The sequence below is a fragment of the Sarcophilus harrisii genome, chromosome 5 (genome assembly GCF_902635505.1).
Source record: "Sarcophilus harrisii chromosome 5, mSarHar1.11, whole genome shotgun sequence".
In the NCBI taxonomy this organism is placed as follows: Eukaryota; Metazoa; Chordata; class Mammalia; order Dasyuromorphia; family Dasyuridae; genus Sarcophilus; species Sarcophilus harrisii.
The window spans coordinates 239,704,159-239,729,275 of record NC_045430.1 but is presented as its reverse complement, the minus strand read 5'-3'; the positions used below and the strand labels follow the sequence as shown (position 1 = coordinate 239,729,275).

The 25,117-nt window shown below is 34.8% G+C and overlaps 1 protein-coding gene across 1 annotated transcript in view; it reads left to right on the top strand.

The window, feature by feature from the left end:
* Positions 1-5,908: 5,908 nt before the first annotated feature.
* Positions 5,909-25,117, top strand: part of LOC100917353 (ATP-dependent translocase ABCB1) — a 151,724-nt gene continuing 132,515 nt past the window's right edge. The window contains 9 exon segments of the mRNA XM_031939944.1: positions 5,909-6,054; positions 11,570-11,741; positions 15,128-15,241; positions 16,614-16,724; positions 17,354-17,479; positions 19,291-19,494; positions 20,612-20,782; positions 23,311-23,472; positions 24,393-24,572. Of these exon segments, the coding sequence (XP_031795804.1) occupies positions 11,637-11,741; positions 15,128-15,241; positions 16,614-16,724; positions 17,354-17,479; positions 19,291-19,494; positions 20,612-20,782; positions 23,311-23,472; positions 24,393-24,572 (1,173 nt within the window). The 5' untranslated portion in view covers positions 5,909-6,054; positions 11,570-11,636.

Sequence of the window (25,117 nt, the reverse complement as noted above, 5' to 3'; positions counted from 1 at the left end):
TTTTCATGTTTTATTTTCTTTAGAATCCAACTATTGACAGCTATTCGATGAATGGCCATAAACCAGATAATATTAAAGGAAACTTAGAGTTCAAAAATGTTCATTTCACTTACCCATCTCGGAAAGAGGTCAAGGTGAGTGACTCAAAATTCTCAAATGGATCTATAGTCTCATCATTTTGCATTTTCTCTTCTGTGATGCAGATCATCACTCACGAGTCCTTGCCCTATTTATCTCTTGTGTATATCCTCCCATAAGTTCTCTGAAGCATTTCTTGCTTTCTTCTAACAAAGAGAGATATTAATGGAGTTCTGGGGCCATTCGACTGTCATTCTTTGCCTTCTTAACTTGGGATTAACCAATCTTTTCTTCCTGTCATTCATTATTCTGATATTACCTTTTATTCCTGTTCTTCTTTGAATTTCCTCATTGGTTATATATTTCAATCTGTGTGCACTTTCCTTGTACTTCTCTGTTGCCTCTTGAGAGATAATTATCTTCAGTTTTCAAAGATTGTTGTGTACTATGTCTGACAGCCAAATAAGACTAATAGAATACTGGTAATAAAGAGATGGGCTTTTTTGTTTCTGTAAAATAGATGCACAAATTAAATTGATGAGTTCAATAAAAATAAGTTCAAATGGAATGCTTAAGTTGAAGCATAATTTTGAACAGAAAACTTCTAAATTCCAATCAAGTTTTGGTAAACTCTGTTTCTAAATTGCATTAATACCGATTATCTTTTTCTTACCTGTCTGTACAGATTTTGAAGGGTCTCAATCTCAAGGTTTACAGTGGACAAACAGTCGCCTTGGTTGGAAACAGTGGCTGTGGGAAAAGTACAACTGTTCAGTTGATACAGAGGTTATATGATCCCACAGAAGGCATGGTAAGAGTCAGTTCCACCAATATTTTAAAGCCCCTGTTGCATGTAAGTATTCTGTACTTGGTAGCTGGACTTTCAAGGATATGGAGTATATGGGATGATCAAGGAACTGGCACCTCTGATGTGTGCACTTGCCTAAATCCTTTTTCAGGGCTGTTTATTCACCTTCAGTATTCAGTATTCACCTTGTTATTCAATACTAATTGTGGATCTAAGAAGCTACAGCATGTAGAGCAGCTATATCCTGATAAAACCCATCTTAACAGACAGACTCAGTCAGATTGAGGATAGCCAAGAAATCTCAAACCTGGCAGTGAATTAAGAGATCCTCTACCCTAAACATAGGAAGACTTCTCCCTGGCAGAAAGGGTAGATGAGCACTTAACAGTTGGTCATAGGAAGCAGCTAGGTGGTGTGAGGGTTAGAGCACCAGCCCTGTATTCAGGAAGACCCAAGTTCAAATCTGGTCTCAGCTCTGTAACGGGCAAGTCACTTTTTAACCCCAGTTGCCTCAGGGGAAAACATAACTTGGTCATAGAATATACCAAAGTCATCCATTGCATCCCAAGCCACCACCGCTTGCCTTAACTTTTGCCCCACCACTGGACTTTGATGACTTTGGATGAGTGAATCCAACAACTTTGTGCATCTCTGACTCACTTAAATTCAACTCACTATTATCAAACATCATCTATTGTAATTTTATTGGTCCTTTTTGCAAACAAAGGACGAACAACAACAATCCTACTAGTTGGATATAAAATACACATAGCTGAGATTTTTTCAAATGAAATTTGTGAGAGAGATGAATCAGGAAAGGTATACATATTTATTTGGATGTGATACCTACCAAAGCTGAACCTTAAAAAAATAATAAAAAAAAAAAAAAGATAAAGACACTGTCAGAAATGAGGAAGGAGTGTATTCTAGGTGTGGGAAATGAATGATACAGATTCACTAATGAAAAAATATAGATGGCTAAATTTGGGATACTAAGCAGTCCAGTTTTAGCTGGAATATTAAAGATGTGAAGAACAATGTAAAATATGACTGGAAATTAAATTGCAAGTCAGATTGTCAAGTTTAAGTGTTATATTGAAGAGTTTTACTTTCCTTTAAGAAAAGGGAGCCACTCAAGATATTTGAGTGCAGGAGTGTCTTAAACTACTTTAATTTTAGCAACTGTATAAAGAGGATAGATTATAGAGGAAAGAGGATGGGAACTGGGAAACCAATTAGGAAGCTATCAAAATTTTCTAGACAAGAGATAATTAAGTCCTTGATTAGGGTGGTGGCCAAGTGAGAAGGGGCCAGCTAGGTGGCAGAGTGGATAGAGAGCTATTCCTGGACTCAGGAAAACCTGAATTCAAATCTAGTCTTTGACACTTACTAGCTATGTGACCCTTGGCAAGTCACTTTTCCTATTTGTCTCAGTTTCCTCATGTGTAAAATGAGCTGGAAAAGAAAATGACAAATCACTCCATTATCTTTACCAAGAAAACCCTAAAAGAAATCTCGAAGACTAAGACATGGCTGAGCAACAACAACAGCTACAAATGCGGAAAGAGAGAAAATTAGAGAAGGGAGACATATTTTGGAATTGTAATGGCAACACTTGGTGTTTGGATCTGCAGGCTGAGAGAGATGGAAAATCAAAGATAACTGAGGAGCCTGAGAAAATGCTGTTGCTCTCAAGAGAATTGACTTTTGTCAAACTTTTAATTTTATGATATAGTTCCTTAGTATTAGCTTGACATGAATCTTTTTGACTTAGATAGATGCGTGAAAGTGAAATTCACCTCTTTTGCAGGTCACCATTGATGGACAGGATATTCGAACCCTAAACGTAAGATATCTGCGGGAAATTACTGGAGTTGTGAGTCAAGAACCAGTACTCTTTGCAACCACAATTGCTGAAAAATATTCATGTACGTGAAGATGTCACTCACAGAGATTGAAAAAGCTGTCAAGGAAGCCAATGCCTATGACTTTATCATGAAACTTCCTTATGTAAGAAATTTCCATCCTAGATGTAGGCACTTTAATATGAGCCCCTGAAAGTTACATTTCTCCCTCTTCCCCACCCAAATTCAAGGTGTTCTTTGGTCAGTAGCTTTCCAAAACTGAAACTCATAAGCCTCAATCTCATATGCTTGTTTAAAAAAATCAGACCAAATCACAGGACATGTGAATTCAAAGCACAAAATATTTAATTAAAAACAGAGAGCAAGGGAAATACCACCATACATATATAGTCCCAGTCGTTCTGCACCCCATGTTAGAGGTAGGAGAGGAAACAAAGATATATAATCCAAGACATTCAGGCTTCTCACTTTCAGGTCGGGTAGAAGACTTTTCTGTCTCCAGAGCTGGTGATTCCACACAAATCTGCTGGTGTTACCCTTTAGGTTACTTTCTCTGATACACTTTCATCTGTTGGTTCTCCACTTATTCTAGCCACAGATGTCTTCCTTACTCATGTGGTTACAGCTCTTCTTGTATGAAAGCACAGACTAATGTGACCTCTTTGTGCTCCTTTGTTAGTCAGCCCCGCAGTTGCATTGATACAGCAAGAATCCCTCAACAAGTCAAATCTGACATTTTGACCACTTTGCCTTCCCCTTTGATGGTAACTCCCCAAGGCTCACTTGATATTCGGATTGGAGCAGAAAGCTACTTTCCCATCTTTCCATTAGGTGTTCCTAAAAGTTAGCAATTATTTTCAGTATATTACTTAGCAAGAATAGAAAGGGTAGGCTGACTTTGCATTTTCGTCCCATAATCCCATAGCTGTACTCAAAGCACTGCTCTTTATTTCTGAAAAGATCCTGCTGCCATATTTTGTCTTCAGAAGTGTATGTGTATGTGTTGCATGTATATCTAATTGCTAACATTTTTATAGTGATATAAGGTTTACAAAATAAATATTTCACTTGATCCTTGACACCCCTGTGAGACAGATGCTATTATTATCCCCATTTTACCAATGAGGAAACCAGGTTTATGGAGGTTAGGTGCTTACTTGGGGTCACACAGCTGCTATGTGTCTGAGGAAGTATATGAATTTGATTTTCTGATTCCAGACTTAATACTCTCTCCTCCAGGTTGATAATTATTATTGATTATATTATATTATTATTGATTATATTATATTAATCTATTATTGATAACAGATCTTTGCAGTTGCATCCCTAATGATTCTGCATCCCTTAGATATTAATTTATCACTGAATTACATGAATGATTTAAAAGTTTAATAAGAGCTACTATAATTAATTGGCTATGTGATAATATTTGTGTATATTTGTTTGGTTGCTGGCATTTGGCTTTTAAGTTCTAGATACAGATAATTAAGAAGGTATTAAAGTGCAACCCCCTTTTTAGTTTCATTGAAAGCTTTAGAGTTCTTACTGATTTAACTGCAGTTAATGGTATTGGAGGATATTGACAGACCAAAGAAGGTCAATGGAGCTGTCTAGGTAGCTGGATAGATGGGTTTCCCATGGATGATCACAACAGAAGTTTTTTGTGGCCCCTGGCGTTAGGCATCTCTTTCAGGCTTGCAGTCTCTATAGCCAACTGGACTTTCCCTACTTTCAATTCTCCATTTCTGGTCCAACATGATTGAGATCTCAGTATCAAGATGACAACTATAATAATAGATTGTACCCTACATAAATTGCCTTTAAGTATGCTTGGTTCTCACTCCCTTTATTTATTTTATTATTGCATGATATCCAAGTGAGAAAAGTTGCATATGACTACTTTGCATAGAGGGATATATATGGTAACTTCCTAAACAAGATATTTTATATGTTTTTTGTGTCATGGGCCCTTTTTCAGAATAAGATTTTTAAATACAGTCAAGTAGCTATCATTTATTAAGTACTTACAGTGTGTCAGATACTGTGCTAATTATTTGGGATACAAAGAAAGGCAAAAAACAGTCCTTGTTGTGAAGGAGCTCAAAGTGTAATGGGGGAGACCACATGTTATTGTGATATACAAAGTGTATATGGGATAAATTAGAAATAATCTTTAAAGGAAGAATTTAAGAAGGTCCAGGAAAAGCTTTTTAGAGAACTTGGGACTTTAGCTGAGCCTGGAAGGAAGCCAGGAAACAAATAATTCCAGGTATGGAACACAACTATGCACAAGTCTTCAGGGGATAGAGTATTGGGTATGAGGAACACAAAGAGATCAGTGTCAGTAGACTGCAGAATAAGTGGAAGAGTGTTAATGGATAGAAAGACTGGAAAGGCAGGAAGGGACCAGATTATGAAAAATTTAAAATATAATATGTAAGGTTACAAAGAAAATCAATTATTTTAAATGCAGTTATCTATATGTATGTGTAATGTCAAAAGAAACTGAGCAAGACAGAGATTAGAGACCAGTTCAATAGTTTATTAAATGGAGTGAAATATTGGGACCAATGGATCCCAGGGCTAGACAAGACTATCATCTCAAAGAGTCTAGCCCCGAGTATCGGGACAGCAAGCCTTTTATGGTATAACAAGAACAGTGACATAATGCAGAGACCTAGGTGGGGATAGCCTCATATTTGGAGGTTACTGATATTCTAATGACATTAAGGAAAGTCTATAACACCTTTATCTCAACCATTAAGAGGGGACGGTCATAACCTTAAGGTAGAATACGAAATAGGACAAATGGAGGAACTGGTCACCCCATTGAAAGTGACCTTTGGCATTACATATGTATATACACATATATAGTGTATGTCTTCTTTTCTTTCTCCTTCCTTACCTTTTTTTCCTTTTCTTTCTTCCTTCCTACTTTCCTCCATTTCTTTCTCTCTCTCCCTCCCTCTTTCTTTCCTAGGCTGATTCTTAGACAGCAGTTCATCACTGAGGCTTTCTAACTATATCACCCCCCCAGATTTGGCCTTCCATTGGTATAGCCTTCAAGAATATCCAGGAGTTATTTGCATAATAGCATAAGCCTTCAGAGTAGAATTTTAGTGAAGATGTTTTTAAATCATGGTATCTGAAGTGGATTTTTCTATTTTTTTTAAAACAGATATTGTCTTCCTTTACTGATAAAGAATCATTAGCATACGCAAAAGCTGGAGCAGTAGCTGAAGAGGTCCTTGCAGCAATTAGAACTGTAATTGCTTTTGGAGGACAAAAGAAAGAGCTTGAAAGGTTGGTTTCTCTCTCTCTTCTCATTTCTTTGTATGCCTTGTTTTATTATATTGCCTATAAAAAAAATACTTCCCTAATGCTTGTTATTATTTTTATTGTTAAGTCATGTTCAACTCTTCATAATTTCATTTGGGGTTTTCTTCGTGAAGATACTAAAGTGATTTGTCATTTTCTTCTCCAAATGCTTTATGAGAAAACTTAGGCAAAGAATTTAGTTACTTGCTCAGGATCACACATCTAGTGTATGAGACTGGTTTTGAACTTATGTCTTTTTGATCCTGAGCTGTGTGCTTTATCCATTAGACTGGTTGGCACATTTCCATAAAATATGACATGTTAGAGTTTATTGGATTTCTGGTATTCAGGGATAATCATAATGTGCATTATGTATAATGTATAATGTGCAATGTGTATTATGATCCATAGTATTCAGATCAGTTATAGCAGTTTATCACACAGTTGCATGCAAAAGGCATGCAATAGAATTTTCATTCTTCCTAAGCCAATCATGAGGATAGTAAATCTACAAGGGAGGAAGCCCTAATTCTTAATGTGTTCCATAATATTTTCAATTACATACTGTTTGGAATTATAATGCCTTGTTTTCCTTCTGTTATGGAGCAAACAAAAATTGACTTATTTTTCTTGAAATTTTACGTACTAGTTCCAATGTGTTCTGAAGCATGTTAATAAATGACCTTGTTTATTTATTACTGAGTATAAGAATGAAATCAGTTTTCAAACACTTTGAAGAGAGAGAACACACCACCACTTAGCTTCCTGAAAAGTAAGCTCATTTAGTCTGGTTTTGCATGACTAAGACACCTATTAGCTTGAGGGGAAACAATTTTGCATTTTGTTATAAAGACCTTTAATTTTATCTCAAGTGGTATCACCTAAGTAAACTTAAGACTAGTAGCTGAAATCCCAAAATGATTTCATATGTATAGAACAGGATTCTAATTGTATCAGTATTCAAATCAATGGTGGTATTGGTTTAAAAACCATTGTGTGGTTCAGAAATGGTAAGGGATCACCATTTAATTTAAAAAAAAAAAAAAAAAAAAAAGCTGGTGAGATCTCCAGAAGCAAAGCAAAGTTTATTAACATTCTCAAGAGAAGGGCATCCCACCCATGGAGCAGGCTCTGGAAGGGAGGAACCACCTCCTGTGGGCAGGGTTAACACTTTAATCCCTAACACAAATACCCCCTCCAACCACTTACCCTCATCCTCAATGGCTGGGGTCTCACATTCTAAACTCGGAAACTACCCAAGAAATTGAACTTGACCAATAAGTACATAGTTTCCCATATTTGACTGAAATAGGGCGATGCTGATGTCATGGGAGGATAGCAGGAAGGGGACTTTGGTATGCCCTTGACTCAATCTTCAAAGTCCTTCAGGCCTACTCCAACTCTGAAGTAGATGAAGTCTTACTCAATTTTCACAACTGTCTTGAAAGATCTCACCTCATCTCATTCACCATTAATTCAACCTGACATCAACTGGACTTACCCAGAAAAGAACTGGACTTTTGCTCAATAGTCTGGACAGTGACCTCCACTTCTTATCCTCTAACAGTGGAGGAAATTTTTTTTTTTCTTGCTGAAGAAATTTAATAGACTTTTTCTCTTGAAACTCTGCCCAATGACTTGGCAGCCTTGGGGCCTGCCCAGTCTGCTTTGATGTAAATAGACCCAATGGAAGGTGATAAGACCTGAGCCACTCCATGAACTACTCAATTGTTCTTAATATTTTTGACAGAGAACGTGTTGTAACTATGAATGAATGCTAGCAGTAACTAGCACCTTGGAGAAAATATTAAAAGGTTAAATAATTTTGGTACATTGGAGATGTCATTACACAAACTCAGATTTGTTGTTGAGGCTTTTTCCCCTAAGAACAATTGTAAGAAGTAGTATATTTAGGAAGGAAAAACAAACTACCTAAATTCAAGATGAGAAAGAGTGGATGTTGCTAAGGATTACTTTTTAAATATTTTAAAAATTACTGTTACACAAAGTTTTGGAAGAATTAAGATCTTGGTTATATTCTTGGTTACACCACCTTAGGAAAATCATTTCACCTTCTGCCTTCCCATGAGAAGAATACTAATAGGGAGAGCAGCACTAAACACCATGTCTCTTAGAATTGATTTGAGGACCCATGGAGATATTATATATATAGCACATTATAAAATGTAAAGACTTTTTTCACATGTGAATTGTGAATATGGTACTCTGTGATCTCTGGTTTTGTCATAATAGAGTAAACCATTGTAGAAGTTCCCTCCCCAAATGGAAATCTTGATATCCTATAACCTAGCAGGTAAATGCTAGGGATCTACCTAACACAATGATCTTCCCCAAGATCTAGCTAGTAAACGTTGAAAGCAAGATTTGAATTTACATTGTCTTAATTTTTAAGCAAACATTCTATCCACTTTAGCATGTTCCCTCTGAGTTACTATCATTGTTATTAAAAAACAGCAAATCTTTTTATATTTATATTTCCCCCTCTCTTCCTCTCTCCCTTTATTTATTGATCTTTTCTGGAATCTAAATTATTTTCTTCTGCCTACTTGGGACAGCTTGATGTCAGGGAAATGGCTTCCACCAGCATTAGTCTGGGTAAACAAGCACATGAAGGGCATGAGATTACAGGTATGAGCTTCAGCTCTGAGTTTTTGTTACCCATTAGCGTGGATAGCACATCTCTAAGGGCAAGATTGGATAATGAACAAGAACTCAAAAGTATTAACAAAGTTCATGAATAAAAAATAATCTTTTTGAGATTCAAGATTTTATCTAAGAAAGCGGGAATTTGCAAATTTATTTGGGAAGATATGTTTTATCCTTTTCTCCCTTAGTAACTTGACTTTTTAAAAAATTGTAAGATCATAAAATTTAGAGATCAAAAGAAGGAGAGTATCTACTCTAGCTAGCCATTTTCAAACTTTTTGCCTTTAGGACTCTTTTATACTCTTAAAAGTTACTGAGGACTCCAAATAGCTTTTGTTTACATGGATCTATGAATATGTATCATATTAGAAATTAAAACTGATAAATTTTTGAAATTTATATTTTAATTCATTTTAAGTAAAAATAATAAACTCACTGTTTGTTAACATGAATAACATTTTAATGAAAAGTGACCATACTTTCCCAAACCAAAAAGAAGAGGGGGATGTTTTCATGCTTTTGTTAATCTCTTTAATATAAGGCTTAATAGCAGACAGCTGGATTTTCCTATTTGCTTTTGCATTGGATGTTTTCTATTTTGATAGGCTGTTTTGGTTGAAGCATTTCAAGAAAATACCTCATACAGATAGGTAGTTGGAAACAGGCGGAGCATTTTAATAAGCAAATACTGTCTTAGTATTGTTTTGAAAATGGATTTAATCTTGAGGATGTGCTGAAAAGGTCTTGAGGATAGAAGTGCTAGGAGCCTTTGAGATTTTGAGAACCATCGACAAATCCTGTTTTTCCATTTATAGATGAAGAAACCAAATCCCAAAAAGTTTAGCTGCCCCCATTTAAAAGAAGAGCTTCAGACTTCAAGGGTACTTAATTTTCCACTTGGTACCACCCAGTTCTGTATTTTGAAAGGTTTTTTTTCAAATGGCAGAGCTATCATATTCATTTTATTTAGTGTCTTTTACTGCATTGAAACTACCAGTTTGGCATTGGAGGTGGAAAGAAGAGTAGGAATACAATGAGATAAATTGTATCCATAGTAGTAAACTCTGTCACAAATAGATCCATTAAAAAAGCTAATAAACCTTAGATTCATAACACTGAGTGAGAAAACAAGACTAATCCCGAAGGGAAAATATACTGTGCTTGTTGTCACTAAAAGAGAGAAAGTCACTAAGTGGGCTCTAATTTGCACTGATCTTCATGAGCTCTTAGGTACCCTGAGCTTCAAAATTATTAAAATACTAACTTAGATATATCTTTTAAGATAATTCATATTTGTTATAAGGTAGTACCAGAAGTGGAAAGAACAATTTTTTTTAAGTGAAATAAGAGTTGATTTTGTATATAAATGATGTTTTTTAAATCTCAGATCTTTACTGGTCTTGTGGTATTTGGGAAGTAAGTTACCTTTTCTCAGCCTCAATTTTTTATCTGTGAAATGGGACACATAATAACACCTATCTGCCAGAGTTGTGGTAAAGATAAAATAATATTTTTATGAAACAGTTTACAAACTTTAAAATGCCATGTAAATGCTGAGTATTGTTAGTATTAAAGGATTTTGTTTAGTTCTCAAATCCAGGCATGAATCATGTTGATAGAAACTTTAATTCTACACATGTGTAGTTCTCATATAAATATATATTTCAGTTCTGTCATTTTTCAGTCACATCGGACTCTTCCTGACCCCATTTTTAAAAAATAGCTTTTTATTTACAAAACATATGTATGGCTACTTTTTCAACATTGACCCTTGCAAAACCTTTTGTTTCAAATCTTCCCCTCCTTACCCCTACCCCCACCCCTAGATGGCAGGTAGTCCAACATATATTAAATGTTAAAGTATATGTTAAATACTATATATGTATACATGTGCAAGATAAATCAGATTTAGAAAGAAGGTAAAAAAAATAACCTGAGAAGGAAAACAAAAATGTAAACAAACACTAACAGATAGAGTGGAAATGCTATATTATGCTCCACACTCATTTCCCAAAATTCTTTCACTGGGTATAGCTGGCTGTCTTCATTACTGAATAATTGGAACTGATTTGGATCATCTCATTGTTGAAGAGAGCCAGTCTGTCCCCATTTGTTTTGGGATTTGGTTTTTCTTTTCTTTTCTTTCTTTTTTCATTTTTTTTGGCAGAGATGCTCCAGTAGTTTGCCATTTCCTTCTCCAGCTCATTTTACAGATGAGGAAATTGAGGTAAACTGGATTATGTGACTTGCCAGGATCACACAGATAGGCAGTATCTGAAGCCAGAAGGGATAGAATTATTTTTAGAAAGTTACAAAGGCAAATTAACTTATTTCACAAATTAACTTATTTCACATGAGTGGATAAGAAAAAAAAAAAAAAAGCAACAGAAGCTAAAAAGAAAGAATATATTATAGTACTTATAAAAGTCAAGAAGTTCATGGATGAATATTTGATATAAACTGTCAACTATTTCTGAAAATGCCACTTGAGTACATGTGATAAGCTTTCATTTTCTTCGTACTAGATCTCTTGGGCATTTTCTGCTTAGTATTTTCAAATCAAAGTGAATCAAGTGCTCTTTTAAAATTAAGAATATAAAGTTACAGAAGTTATGTTTCTTGACATCAGGAATCACCCTTTTTCTAAGGATAAAAATTTATGCTTTGGTGAGAATAGAGGCAAAAATTTATTAATTTAATTTGTTAAGTTATTAGATGTTGGATTGATGGTGAATATTTGAGTGGCATTATGCATTTTTAGGACATCGCTGACCTCGCACTGATATTGCTCATGAGAATGTGGATATTTTTTAATTGCTGCTGTCTTTCATAGGTACAACAGAAATTTAGAAGAAGCTAAAAATATTGGGATAAAGAAAGCTATTACAGCCAATATTTCAATGGGAATTGCCTTCCTACTGATATATGCCTCATATGCACTGGCATTCTGGTATGGGACCTCTTTGATCATCTCCAAAGAATACAGTATTGGACGAGTACTCACTGTAAGTGTGTTTGCTTAGTATTTGCTCAAGAAATTATTAAGGAGTCTCCCTGGGCCCCCATTGGTTCATAGGTAAAATGAGGGTAGATAAGATGGCCTCTGAGATTCTTTCTACCTTGAAATCTAAGATGCTTTGAAAATATAATCTATAATCTTTATCTTTCATTCCATTGCTTAAGTAAATCATTTAATCATCTAAGGAAGATTTTTTTAAGTTAACTTTTCTTTTACTTTTAAAATGAACAATCATTTATTTTTTCTCCCACCTGGCCCTATCAGGAAAAAGAAAATCCCTTGTAACAAATATACATTGTAAAGCAAAACAAATTCCTACATTGGCTAATGCCCAAAAATTAGATTTAAAATTAATAAGAAATTCAATTAAAAATATATATACAAAATACATAAACCAATTAACTATTAACTGCTTACATTGTGGTTCATTATGTTTAAGTTGCTAAAATTTAAAATCAACAATGACGTCTTTTGTTTGTTCTATTCAAATCTCAGTTCCAGCTATGTACTTAACAGACTTTTTTTTGGCTGTTTATATAATCGAAGTCAGCGTTTGTGCTCCTTTCACTTTAGCCTTCTTTGTTCTTCACAATTTCATATCAGTCTGTCTTTGCTTTGTTGTAATTTTCATGTTTGTTATCTTTCATGATATCAATATTTCACTCACTCATTATACCTCATTTAAGGAATTTTTCCATTACTTGGAAATGCTCAGGTTTTTGTTGTTACAAGTAAAAGTAGCAATGTTTTATGAACTGCTCTTTTTTCCTTTTAATAACATTATTAATAGCCATAGCCCTAATATTCATTCCCTTAATTTATTTTTTATGTCATGTGAGGGGAGCTAACATTTCTAAAACTATTTCCAGTTGCTTAGATAAGTTTAAAAAACTTTTTTGAACATTTGTTTAAGATTTAAATAGAAGTTTTTTAGTCTGCGCATGTGATTTCTTAAGTGCTCAAAAGGACTAGAGATCTTTTGGCTAAGAAATTTAATACTCTCATTTTTACAGATAAAGTAACTGAGTCACAAAGAGGTGAGATGATATAGCCAAGTTTTAGTTCTTTACCTCATCTCCTAGTTGCTTCTTGTCACATCTCAAAGTAGATGGCACATATGCCTGCCAAAAACTTCCTAATGAAAGATATAGGTGGCTCAGCTTATCTTAGGAAATTTTTTCAGAGATTGGTAAAACATTGTTTGCTGATCTCAAAAACAGTGGGAAAGCAATTTCTTTAATTTTATGTAAGATATGTTCTGAGTCTCACTCACTCCTTTCACAGAGAGGTCAGTCTAGTTGAGAGCTGTTATTACTTCCCCTTGTAAATGTCATTCTAAATTGAGCCAGTGAAACAATCTAGCCTGTAAAAATAGCCTATGTCATAGATGATTATGTTTCCATTTAGGAGAGCATCTTTTTTCTCTAATTGTCTAGCTTGAGGCAAAAAGAAATGAAGACAGTAATGGGAAATACTTTAATCATTTCTAAGCATGTTAGAAAGTGAAGGATTATTTTGGGGGGAAGGAAAGTATGGAGTTCTTTTCAAAATATCATTTTTAAAGGAGGAGAATAATCTTCCAAGATATGTTATAATTTATCTTAGGGAGAATATAATTTAAAATGATGCTTTATGAATGTAAACATGATTTATACTCTGTCTATAAGAAATGTAAACAGTTTTATTTTTATTTATTATACAAATCCAAATTGTTTAAAGTTGAAAAAAGGACTGGGGAGAATAATAAGAGTGAGGAGGAGGGGCTAAATCCAAATGCATTTTTTAAAGTAATGTATTTCAGCATTCTTTCTCCAGGGCTTCTAATTAACTAGAATTCCACTATCTGAAAACCTGTTAACTCCACTGTAGTTAATGTTTTTAGTTGAAAATAAGGATCCAAATGATGTTTATGACCCAGTCTTTCTCCATCAAGAAATAGGGATATAGATTTATAATTTGAAATCTAGTTCATAAGCACTTACTGAGTTTCATTAATGTACAAGGTATTGTTTAAAGTAAATTTAATACCTAATTCATATCTCTCCATCTTTGATGCTTCCATCAACTGTTTCTCACTTCATCCTACCAACTTTTTCAAAGCTTTCGGTACTTTAATTATGTTTTTTTCCCTCTATTCCATTACCTTCCTCATGGCTTTGAATATTTATATTGATAACCCATTGTATAATATGACCTTCTAGTCTCCTCAACTAGTCAAAATCATTATTTCTTCTCCATTCCTCCTTCTTCCTCCCCTCTTCCTTTTCCTTCTTCTCCTTTTCCTCTTCTCCTTTCTTCTCCTCCTCCTCTTCTCTTTTCTCATTCTCCTCCTCTTCCTTCTTTTTCTCCTCCCCATTCACCTTTTCTTTTTTCCTCCTTTTCTTTTTTCTTCATCTTCCTTTCTTCCACTTCTTTTTTACCTTATTTCAGTTTCATATCAACCCACAAGCAGGGGAGGAGGAAGAGTCTTCTAAATTGAATTATAAAGTTCTTAGCAATAAGAAGCATATCTGGTATCCTTAATAGACTATTAGGGGAAAAAATAGCCTTGGGTAGGTATGTTAGAAAGAAAACATTAGGTAGAAAATTTAGCAAGGGGATGCAACCTTCGACTTATTCCCTAAGAAGACAGAAAAAATAGGGAGTGCCTTAGCAAACCAATTCATGTTAAGGGGCCCTGGAGGCATCCAATATAGTTCTGCTTGGCTCCTTAATTCAACAGGCAGTTCCCCAGAGACAGGCTAACCCAGATTCAAAGTGCTTTCTGTGTCTCATTTGAAGTACTTTCTGGGTCTGTATAAACCAAAAGCCATGATTTGTTAGCCCTACCACCATTTTGATCCTTAATATCCAGAAGATACAATTAGTTAAAAGCAAAGGCATTTAGTGAGAAGAGTAGACTTATTGAAGATAAACATGAAGGGAACATAATATGTGTAGAGCTTATCTTCTCCAAGACAATTTTGAAGGACTCTAGAAAAAGAATTGATGGAATCCAAATGCAAATTCAAGCATTTTTTTCTTTTAATTTTATTATTCTTGGTGTTTTTCAGGTTTTTTTTTGGTCAGTATTTTCTTTTGTAACAGCTAGCATGTGAATGTTTTGCATGGCTACACATATATAATCTACTTCAAATTGTTTACCTTCTCAAGAAGGAGAGGGAAGAAGGAGGGAGAGAATATGGGACCCAGTATTTTTTTAAGTGCTACAAAATTTTGTTTACTTGTAATTGAGAAAAATAAAGTAAAAATTAAATGTTAAAGATAAAATAAATGACTATGTAAAGAAATGTGAAATTGCTCAATAAAAAGGATTGTATTTCTTAAAAAAGGACTAAAGAACCTTATATAATTTTCCTTCCATTTACCCAGGTCTTTTTTTCTGTATTAATTGGAGCTTTCAGTATTGGACAAGCATCACCAAGCATTGAAGCTTTTGCTAATGCAAGAGGTGCAGCCTATGAAATCTTCAGGATAATTGATAATGTAAGTCTTTACTTCAATATATGCATACATATCACATACATGTGTAACACACACACACACACACACATACGCACGCACACACACACACACACACTCTTCCCAGTTGAGAATATCTCTCTCAAACTTTTCTCTTCATCCTTATTTTAAAGTAGACATGTTAACATTCTCTTAATATGATTCAATATATAAAAATCCAAATTTGTACATGTGAGGGTACCAAGGGGTTAAGTAAGAACCTGAGAACATAAATGTGCAAAGGAGATAATCATCTATGACACAGGCTAAATGTGCAAAGGAGTAGAGTAGAATAGAGGTATCTTGCATATATATTGTCAGACATGACTGATGTATTGAATGGTTTTCCTGAACTGCTTCATCTTTCTATTTTTTTTAACTCTGTTATAAGAAATATCTAGCTGGTATGAGGAAGACAGTAAGAGTGATATAAAAACCAAGTAATATTAATGAATATAAGATTTTAAAAGAAAAATATTTAAACATAAGGTGATTTTTTAAAAATTAAAGTCAGGCAGTTTGATTGTTTACAGGCATGCAAGTGTATGTGGTCCTACTGGCACATGTTAATAGTGGCTAGGCTGGCAGCATATGAGTAAATGAAGCAAACAGATTAAGTGACTTGCACAAGTCACACAGCTAATATGTATCTGAGGCTGGATTTGAACTCATAAAGAGCTCTTCCTGACTCCAGCCCAACTGTTGTCTAGCTGCCCAAGACTATAAAGCAATATTTCAAGGATCTGTGATTTTATTATTATGGGAACTTAATAACAAGAGTGGTCACTGTCACTCCTCCCTAAATTGCCTTATAGTAATCCATATAAAAGTTTTATCCTTATAGACTCACATAAGGTTGTCCATTGTCACATGGCATTCTTCAAATATCACTTCCATAGCCATTGGTTCAGGAGGCTCTCATGACTTTGTTCCAATTTATTTATACAGTCACATATGGCTTTTAGTGCTTGTTTGGTATGGAACTAATGTTCTGAGCAGCTTCCAATTATTCTTGAGCTGGATCAATAACAAGATGTTTTTCCATCACATGGGATTTACATTTTTATACATGACTTGTGTATTTTATTTCTTGGTACTACTTTTGTATTCATTGTTACCAGTGAGATATAGGCCTGAATCTTTTTGAATTCAACTCAAAACCCTATTATGCAACATTGTGTTTCTCTGCCATATATGGTAACTGTATCTGATAATGTTACTAGAATTATGTTGTCCACTTTTTTGGGGGGGTGGGGGGGGGTTCATTAAGACATTGTACTTACATTTCTTGGGGAGAAAAAAATTCAATTTTGTGGCCTAGAAGTATTCTCATTTTTTCATGTTTTATTTTCTTTAGAATCCAACTATTGACAGCTATTCGATGAATGGCCATAAACCAGATAATATTAAAGGAAACTTAGAGTTCAAAAATGTTCATTTCACTTACCCATCTCGGAAAGAGGTCAAGGTGAGTGACTCAAAATTCTCAAATGGATCTATAGTCTCATCATTTTGCATTTTCTCTTCTGTGATGCAGATCATCACTCACGAGTCCTTGCCCTATTTATCTCTTGTGTATATCCTCCCATAAGTTCTCTGAAGCATTTCTTGCTTTCTTCTAACAAAGAGAGATATTAATGGAGTTCTGGGGCCATTCGACTGTCATTCTTTGCCTTCTTAACTTGGGATTAACCAATCTTTTCTTCCTGTCATTCATTATTCTGATATTACCTTTTATTCCTGTTCTTCTTTGAATTTCCTCATTGGTTATATATTTCAATCTGTGTGCACTTTCCTTGTACTTCTCTGTTGCCTCTTGAGAGATAATTATCTTCAGTTTTCAAAGATTGTTGTGTACTATGTCTGACAGCCAAATAAGACTAATAGAATACTGGTAATAAAGAGATGGGCTTTTTTGTTTCTGTAAAATAGATGCACAAATTAAATTGATGAGTTCAATAAAAATAAGTTCAAATGGAATGCTTAAGTTGAAGCATAATTTTGAACAGAAAACTTCTAAATTCCAATCAAGTTTTGGTAAACTCTGTTTCTAAATTGCATTAATACCGATTATCTTTTTCTTACCTGTCTGTACAGATTTTGAAGGGTCTCAATCTCAAGGTTTACAGTGGACAAACAGTCGCCTTGGTTGGAAACAGTGGCTGTGGGAAAAGTACAACTGTTCAGTTGATACAGAGGTTATATGATCCCACAGAAGGCATGGTAAGAATCAGTTCCACCAATATTTTAAAGCACCTGTTGCATGTAAAGTATTCTGTACTTGGTAGCTGGACTTTCAAGGATATGGAGTATATGGGATGATCAAGGAACTGGCACCTCTGATGTGTGCACTTGCCTAAATCCTTTTTCAGGGCTGTTTATTCACCTTCAGTATTCAGTATTCACCTTGTTATTCAATACTAATTGTGGATCTAAGAAGCTACAGCATGTAGAGCAGCTATATCCTGATAAAACCCATCTTAACAGACAGACTCAGTCAGATTGAGGATAGCCAAGAAATCTCAAACCTGGCAGTGAATTAAGAGATCCTCTACCCTAAACATAGGAAGACTTCTCCCTGGCAGAAAGGGTAGATGAGCACTTAACAGTTGGTCATAGGAAGCAGCTAGGTGGTGTGAGGGTTAGAGCACCAGCCCTGTATTCAGGAAGACCCAAGTTCAAATCTGGTCTCAGCTCTGTAACGGGCAAGTCACTTTTTAACCCCAGTTGCCTCAGGGGAAAACATAACTTGGTCATAGAATATACCAAAGTCATCCATTGCATCCCAAGCCACCACCGCTTGCCTTAACTTTTGCCCCACCACTGGACTTTGATGACTTTGGATGAGTGAATCCAACAACTTTGTGCATCTCTGACTCACTTAAATTCAACTCACTCATTAGTCAAAACATCATCTATTGTAATTTTATTGGTCCTTTTTGCAAACAAAGGACGAACAACAACAATCCTACTAGTTGGATATAAAATACACATAGCTGAGATTTTTTCAAATGAAATTTGTGAGAGAGATGAATCAGGAAAGGTATACATATTTATTTGGATGTGATACCTACCAAAGCTGAACCTTAAAAAAATAATAAAAAAAAAAAAAAGATAAAGACACTGTCAGAAATGAGGAAGGAGTGTATTCTAGGTGTGGGAAATGAATGATACAGATTCACTAATGAAAAAATATAGATGGCTAAATTTGGGATACTAAGCAGTCCAGTTTTAGCTGGAATATTAAAGATGTGAAGAACAATGTAAAATATGACTGGAAATTAAATTGCAAGTCAGATTGTCAAGTTTAAGTGTTATATTGAAGAGTTTTACTTTCCTTTAAGAAAAGGGAGCCACTCAAGATATTTGAGTGCAGGAGTGTCTTAAACTACTTTAATTTTAGCAACTGTATAAAGAGGATAGATTATAGAGGAAAGAGGATGGGAACTGGGAAACCAATTAGGAAGCTATCAAAATTTTCTAGACAAGAGATAATTAAGTCCTTGATTAGGGTGGTGGCCAAGTGAGAAGGGGCCAGCTAGGTGGCAGAGTGGATAGAGAGCTATTCCTGGACTCAGGAAAACCTGAATTCAAATCTAGTCTTTGACACTTACTAGCTATGTGACCCTTGGCAAGTCACTTTTCCTATTTGTCTCAGTTTCCTCATGTGTAAAATGAGCTGGAAAAGAAAATGACAAATCACTCCATTATCTTTACCAAGAAAACCCTAAAAGAAATCTCGAAGACTAAGACATGGCTGAGCAACAACAACAGCTACAAATGCGGAAAGAGAGAAAATTAGAGAAGGGAGACATATTTTGGAATTGTAATGGCAACACTTGGTGTTTGGATCTGCAGGCTGAGAGAGATGGAAAATCAAAGATAACTGAGGAGCCTGAGAAAATGCTGTTGCTCTCAAGAGAATTGACTTTTGTCAAACTTTTAATTTTATGATATAGTTCCTTAGTATTAGCTTGACATGAATCTTTTTGACTTAGATAGATGCGTGAAAGTGAAATTCACCTCTTTTGCAGGTCACCATTGATGGACAGGATATTCGAACCCTAAACGTAAGATATCTGCGGGAAATTACTGGAGTTGTGAGTCAAGAACCAGTACTCTTTGCAACCACAATTGCTGAAAATATTCGCTATGGCCGTGAAGATGTCACCATGGAAGAGATTGAAAAAGCTGTCAAGGAAGCCAATGCCTATGACTTTATCATGAAACTTCCTTATGTAAGAAATTTCCATCCTAGATGTAGGCACTTTAATATGAGCCCCTGAAAGTTACATTTCTCCCTCTTCCCCACCCAAATTCAAGGTGTTCTTTGGTCAGTAGCTTTCCAAAACTGAAACTCATAAGCCTCAATCTCATATGCTTGTTTAAAAAAATCAGACCAAATCACAGGACATGTGAATTCAAAGCACAAAATATTTAATTAAAAACAGAGAGCAAGGGAAATACCACCATACATATATAGTCCCAGTCGTTCTGCACCCCATGTTAGAGGTAGGAGAGGAAACAAAGATATATAATCCAAGACATTCAGGCTTCTCACTTTCAGGTCGGGTAGAAGACTTTTCTGTCTCCAGAGCTGGTGATTCCACACAAATCTGCTGGTGTTACCCTTTAGGTTACTTTCTCTGATACACTTTCATCTGTTGGTTCTCCACTTATTCTAGCCACAGATGTCTTCCTTACTCATGTGGTTACAGCTCTTCTTGTATGAAAGCACAGACTAATGTGACCTATTTGTGCTCCTTTGTTGGTCAGCCCCACAGTTGCATTCATACAGCAAGAATCCCTCAACAAGTTAAATCTGACATTTTGACCACTTTGCCTTCCCCTTTGATGATAACTCCCCAAGGCTCACTTGATATTCGGATTGGAGCAGAAAGCTACTTTACCATCTTTCCATTAGGTGTTCCTAAAAGTTAGCAATTATTTTCAGTAGGTTTACTTAGCAAGAATAGAAAGGGTAGGTTGACTTTGGTGATTTTCGTCCCATAATCCCATAGCTGTACTCAAAGCACTGCTCTCATTTCAGTGATCCTTTGCCATTTTGTCTTCAGAAGTGTATGTGTATGTGTTGCATGTATATTTTGTGTACACATGTATATATATGTGAGTATATTGTGTACAATATGTGTACAATGTGTTTTTTATATGTATGTGTGTGGGGGAAAAGATTTCATTGCACTATGCCATTTAATCTGCTTTACCTGATAATGACTTTTCTTCTTGGTAATGTATATCTGGAACATGGAGGAGAGATATAGATGTTTGTTGTAGTGATCTACAGAAGAATATCGAGAGCTATTCTGATGTGTATTTCTCTTCCCTGTTAAACAGAAATTTGATACTTTGGTTGGAGAAAGGGGAGCCCAGCTGAGTGGAGGTCAGAAGCAGAGAATAGCAATTGCCCGAGCTCTGGTTCGGAATCCCAAGATCCTTCTGCTTGATGAGGCAACATCAGCCTTAGACACGGAAAGTGAAGCCGTTGTACAAGTGGCACTGGATAAGGTCAGTGAATTGAAATAAAATGGCTTTAATTAGGAATGGAAATAAGGATATCTTAATTTTATGCCTTTTTGAATTATTCTGAGAAAATGGAATTTTCTTCAGTAATTTCTAAGATAATTCCTCCCAGCCATCTAAAGAAAATATCTAGACCTTTGATTTTCATAAGCCAAATTTTAGGTAAGAAGAATAAATTTTTTAATATTTAAATTTTCATAATGCTTTAAAATTTCAAATACACACAACACACACTTATGTGTGTATGTATATATATATATTACATATATATGTATGTATATGCACACATTATAAAGGATATCTCAGATGTCTTAGTTTAGTTTTCAGCTTTAATAGATTAAATAGCTTAAAGACGCAAGACTTTTGAGAGGGAGGGGGAGAAGGGGAAAAGAGGAAGAGAAACAGAAAGAGAGGGCAAAAAAGAGGGAGATGGGGAGAGAGAGGGGAAGATGGAGAGAAGAGAAAGAGAGAGGGGAAGAGAGACAAACAGATAGACAGACATAAAGAGAGGGAAAAAGAGGAAAAGGAGAGTGAGGGAGGGAAAGATAAAAAGGGAAAGAGACAAAGGGAGAGAATGAGAATCAATAGAAGGAGCAGGGAGCAGATCAGAATATAGAGGCGACAGATATTTGTGCCTTAGTGCAGTTTTAAACTATTGAAACTTATGCATATATATGTACATAAAATCTTTTAATCTCCTAGGCTTAAATAAACATCAAATTACTAGATGTACTGTTATTCAGAGCGTTACAAATGATTTTATTTATTTATTTGTGAGGTAATCAAGATTAAGTGATTTGCCCAGGGTCACATAACTAATAAGTATCAAATGTCTGAGGTTGGATTTGAACTGAGGTCCTCCAGACTCTAGGGCTGGTACTCTACCCATTGCACCCACAGTTCCATTACAAGTAATTTTAAACATAATTGTCAATGATGTATTAGTTGTAAGAACAATCATAGCTAAAGTTACTTTTACCAATTATTATAAGTGATAATTTATTTCTTGTAGCTTCTTATAAGCCATCACAGTTAATAGTATCTAAACTTTTCTCTCTTAAAGATATAATAACTATTTGTAGACTCTGGTCAATGTTATTGAAGCTGACAATACATGAAATCATAATTAAATGCTTAGACGGTTTACTGTACTATACAACTTTTTAGATATTTATTGAAGTTAATAGTTATTTAAATTTAACATGGAAATTGTAGATGAAAACCAAGAATTATAGCTACAGTTAGAAGTTTTTTTGTTTTTTAAAAGAATAACAATAATAATAAAATAAATAATTCTAGAAACCAGCAGTACAGTTGTATATATTTAGGTTTAGCTTCACCATTATATTAAGCTGTCCTTCAAAGAATCATGTCCTTAGAATTTAAAGGGACCTTAGAGTCCATTTAATTTATCTTTCTCTCCTCCCCCAGAATAGTTTGGTGGCACAGTGGATACATTGTCAGGCCTGGAGTCACAAATAACAGAGTGCTGGAGATTCTCCTTTAATTCTTTGAATATTTATGAATATTGGAGAATTGCTTTGGAGAATGCATGCTTTGATAGAGTCAGAAATTCCATTGCAGGGCTAATGTCACTGACTCCTGTTGTCCTCAGTTTCCTTATCTGCAAAATTACCTGGATAAGGAATTGACAAAACTACTCCTGTATCTTTATACCAAGAAAACCCTAAATGAGGTCACAAGGAGTCAGACATGACTTAATAACAACAAAAATCTCTGTCCTCCATATTATAGCTGAGTTAACTGAGACCTAGAGAGAGAACTCTATTGGCTTCACTTTGCACAGATAGCAAGTGAGTGAGGCAGAATTTGAACCCAAGCTCTTTGATTCTGAATCCATTGAACCATGCTCCCTCTATGCTTCAGGTAAGATAAAATATCAATAAAAATTATATCTAAGATTCAAAACTCAAACTTTCAGGCCATCAGTTATTCCATTTCATGCAATACCATTATCAATGACTCAACAATTAACTTATTAAGTGCCTACTGTATAGCAGTTTCTCTGCTGGGTGTTAGGCATAAAGAATGAATCACTGTAATGATAATATTGTCATCAACACCTGAATAACAAGCTTGCAAGTCATTGTTACTTTTGGTACTCTTACTTTGAAAGATTCATGATCTTCTTGGTGTGGCTAGTCCCTCCATCAATGCAGATTATATCCTTTCTAATGGCTATTGATATTGTGCAATCCTTACATAGATCTTCTGATAAATTATCCCAAAAGGAGATGTCCAGAGTCCTGGAGATTTTCCTTTCATTTCTGGACATTCATGAATGTTATGACCTTATTTGGGTTTTTCTTGGCAAAAATTTTGGAATGGTTCTCCATTTTCTTCTTTAGCTCATTTGTACTGTACATTGGGTAAGGTGTGCTATTGTCAGGGCTAGCGGTGTTGCCTCCAGTACCATATTTTGTTTATATCTGATCTTGAGTATGTTACAATTTTTAAAAATTTTTGCTTAATTCCAATTTGCTTTCTCATAGGCAAGAGAAGGACGCACCACTATTGTGATAGCCCATCGTTTGTCTACAGTCCGTAATGCAGATGTTATAGCTGGCTTTGAGGATGGCGTAATTGTAGAGCAAGGAAACCATGATGAATTAATGAAACAGGAAGGTGTTTACTTCAAACTTGTTACCATGCAGGTACATTTTCACTATGTGTGTGTGTGTGTGTGCGCGCGCGTGTGTGTGTATGTACATATATATAAAAATATATATGCTTTTCTTCAGAGACGTGGATTTTGCTATGATATTTACTGAAAGTAAGTAGCTTTTCTCTCTCCGAGATCACTTTTAAAAGTAGAAAAAATATTACATAAGAGTTACTGATGTTTTCAAATTTTGACCCTTAAGATAAGGTAACTGAAAAAAAATTGTGAATATAAATTGGGAATGTGATTAAGGTCAAAGCCAAGACAAAAGTGATTGGGTCTCTGTAATTGCATAAGAAAAATGGTACAAAAGAATAGACATAAGGAATCATTGCAGAAAAGAAAAGACAATGATATAGATATGTGATATAATCACATTTTGACATTGTGTTTCTAGATTCTTTTAAAAAAATCAAATCTCCTTGTATCATTTTCTTTTGTCTGCATGATTCTTATTGCATCTTATATGCATGATTTAATGATTTATCAATTTTATCTTTGAATTTATATAATACATGTGCATACATGTATAAATATATGTGTGTATGTTGTATGTTTCAGTTGTGTTTGACTCTTCATGAGCTTATTTGGTTTTTTCTTGGCAAAAATACTGAATGGTTCTCCATTTTTTCTTTAGCTCATTTGAAAAATGAGAAAACGGAGGCAAGCAGGATTAAATCGACTTACTTAGAGTCACACAGCTCATAAGTGTATGTATATATACATACCTACATATATAAATATGTGAAGTAAACACTTGAATAGCTTGCCATTTCTTAGTAATCTATTGCTGAAAAGAAAGGAACAGGATATTAATGTTAGTACCTCCAACTTAAATCCTTAATATTATGTGTTAAACTATATTAATTTGACAGCAGTTACAGTCTTTAAAACACATCTTGCTTATATTAGACAACAGGAAATCAGATTGAATCAGAGGGTGATTCAGATGAACTGAAAAACGAAATAAATACCTCAGAACCAGCTACAAAAGGTTTTGAATCCAGGAGCCTAAGAAGACGATCAAGTCGCTCAAGTGTCAAAAAGACACAGACCTTAGAGAAAAAAACCGCTGAAGAGGAGAAGAAGCTTGTAAGTCTGGTAATATTTTTCTGCTCCCATGGCCAGGGCTGTTTCCCCAGGAGTACAATGAGCAAGATCAAATTTAAGCTTTGTACTTTGCGTTAAAAAAAAAAAATCTAAAATTTAAAAAAGGAACCAAGTAGCCCACAAAAAAGGCAACTTTCTTTGCCTATCTTCACATGTCTGTTTGGCCATCAACTGCCTACTTTTCTCTGTTAGTTTCCTGTTTTCATGATCTTGAAAGAAAAAATTGGTACAATAGTAAAAACTCAGAAGTTGTTTTTACTGTACTAGTTCAAGAATCTTTAATTTCTTTTTGCATGTCAGAGCATTATTTATGAATTCTATAGACAAAAATAATTCTTTGTTAAAAATGCACTTCTCTCTTCTCTTTGCAGAGTATGGTTGTGGAAAAGGAAAGATAGATAGAGACAACTATATTTAAATATATATGGATGGATGGTTAAATAGATAAATAGCTAGCTAGATATGCCAGAAAGAGCTGATGGTTCCCTTTTTAATTTACAAGAATAAAATGTATCACTAAGTAGTAA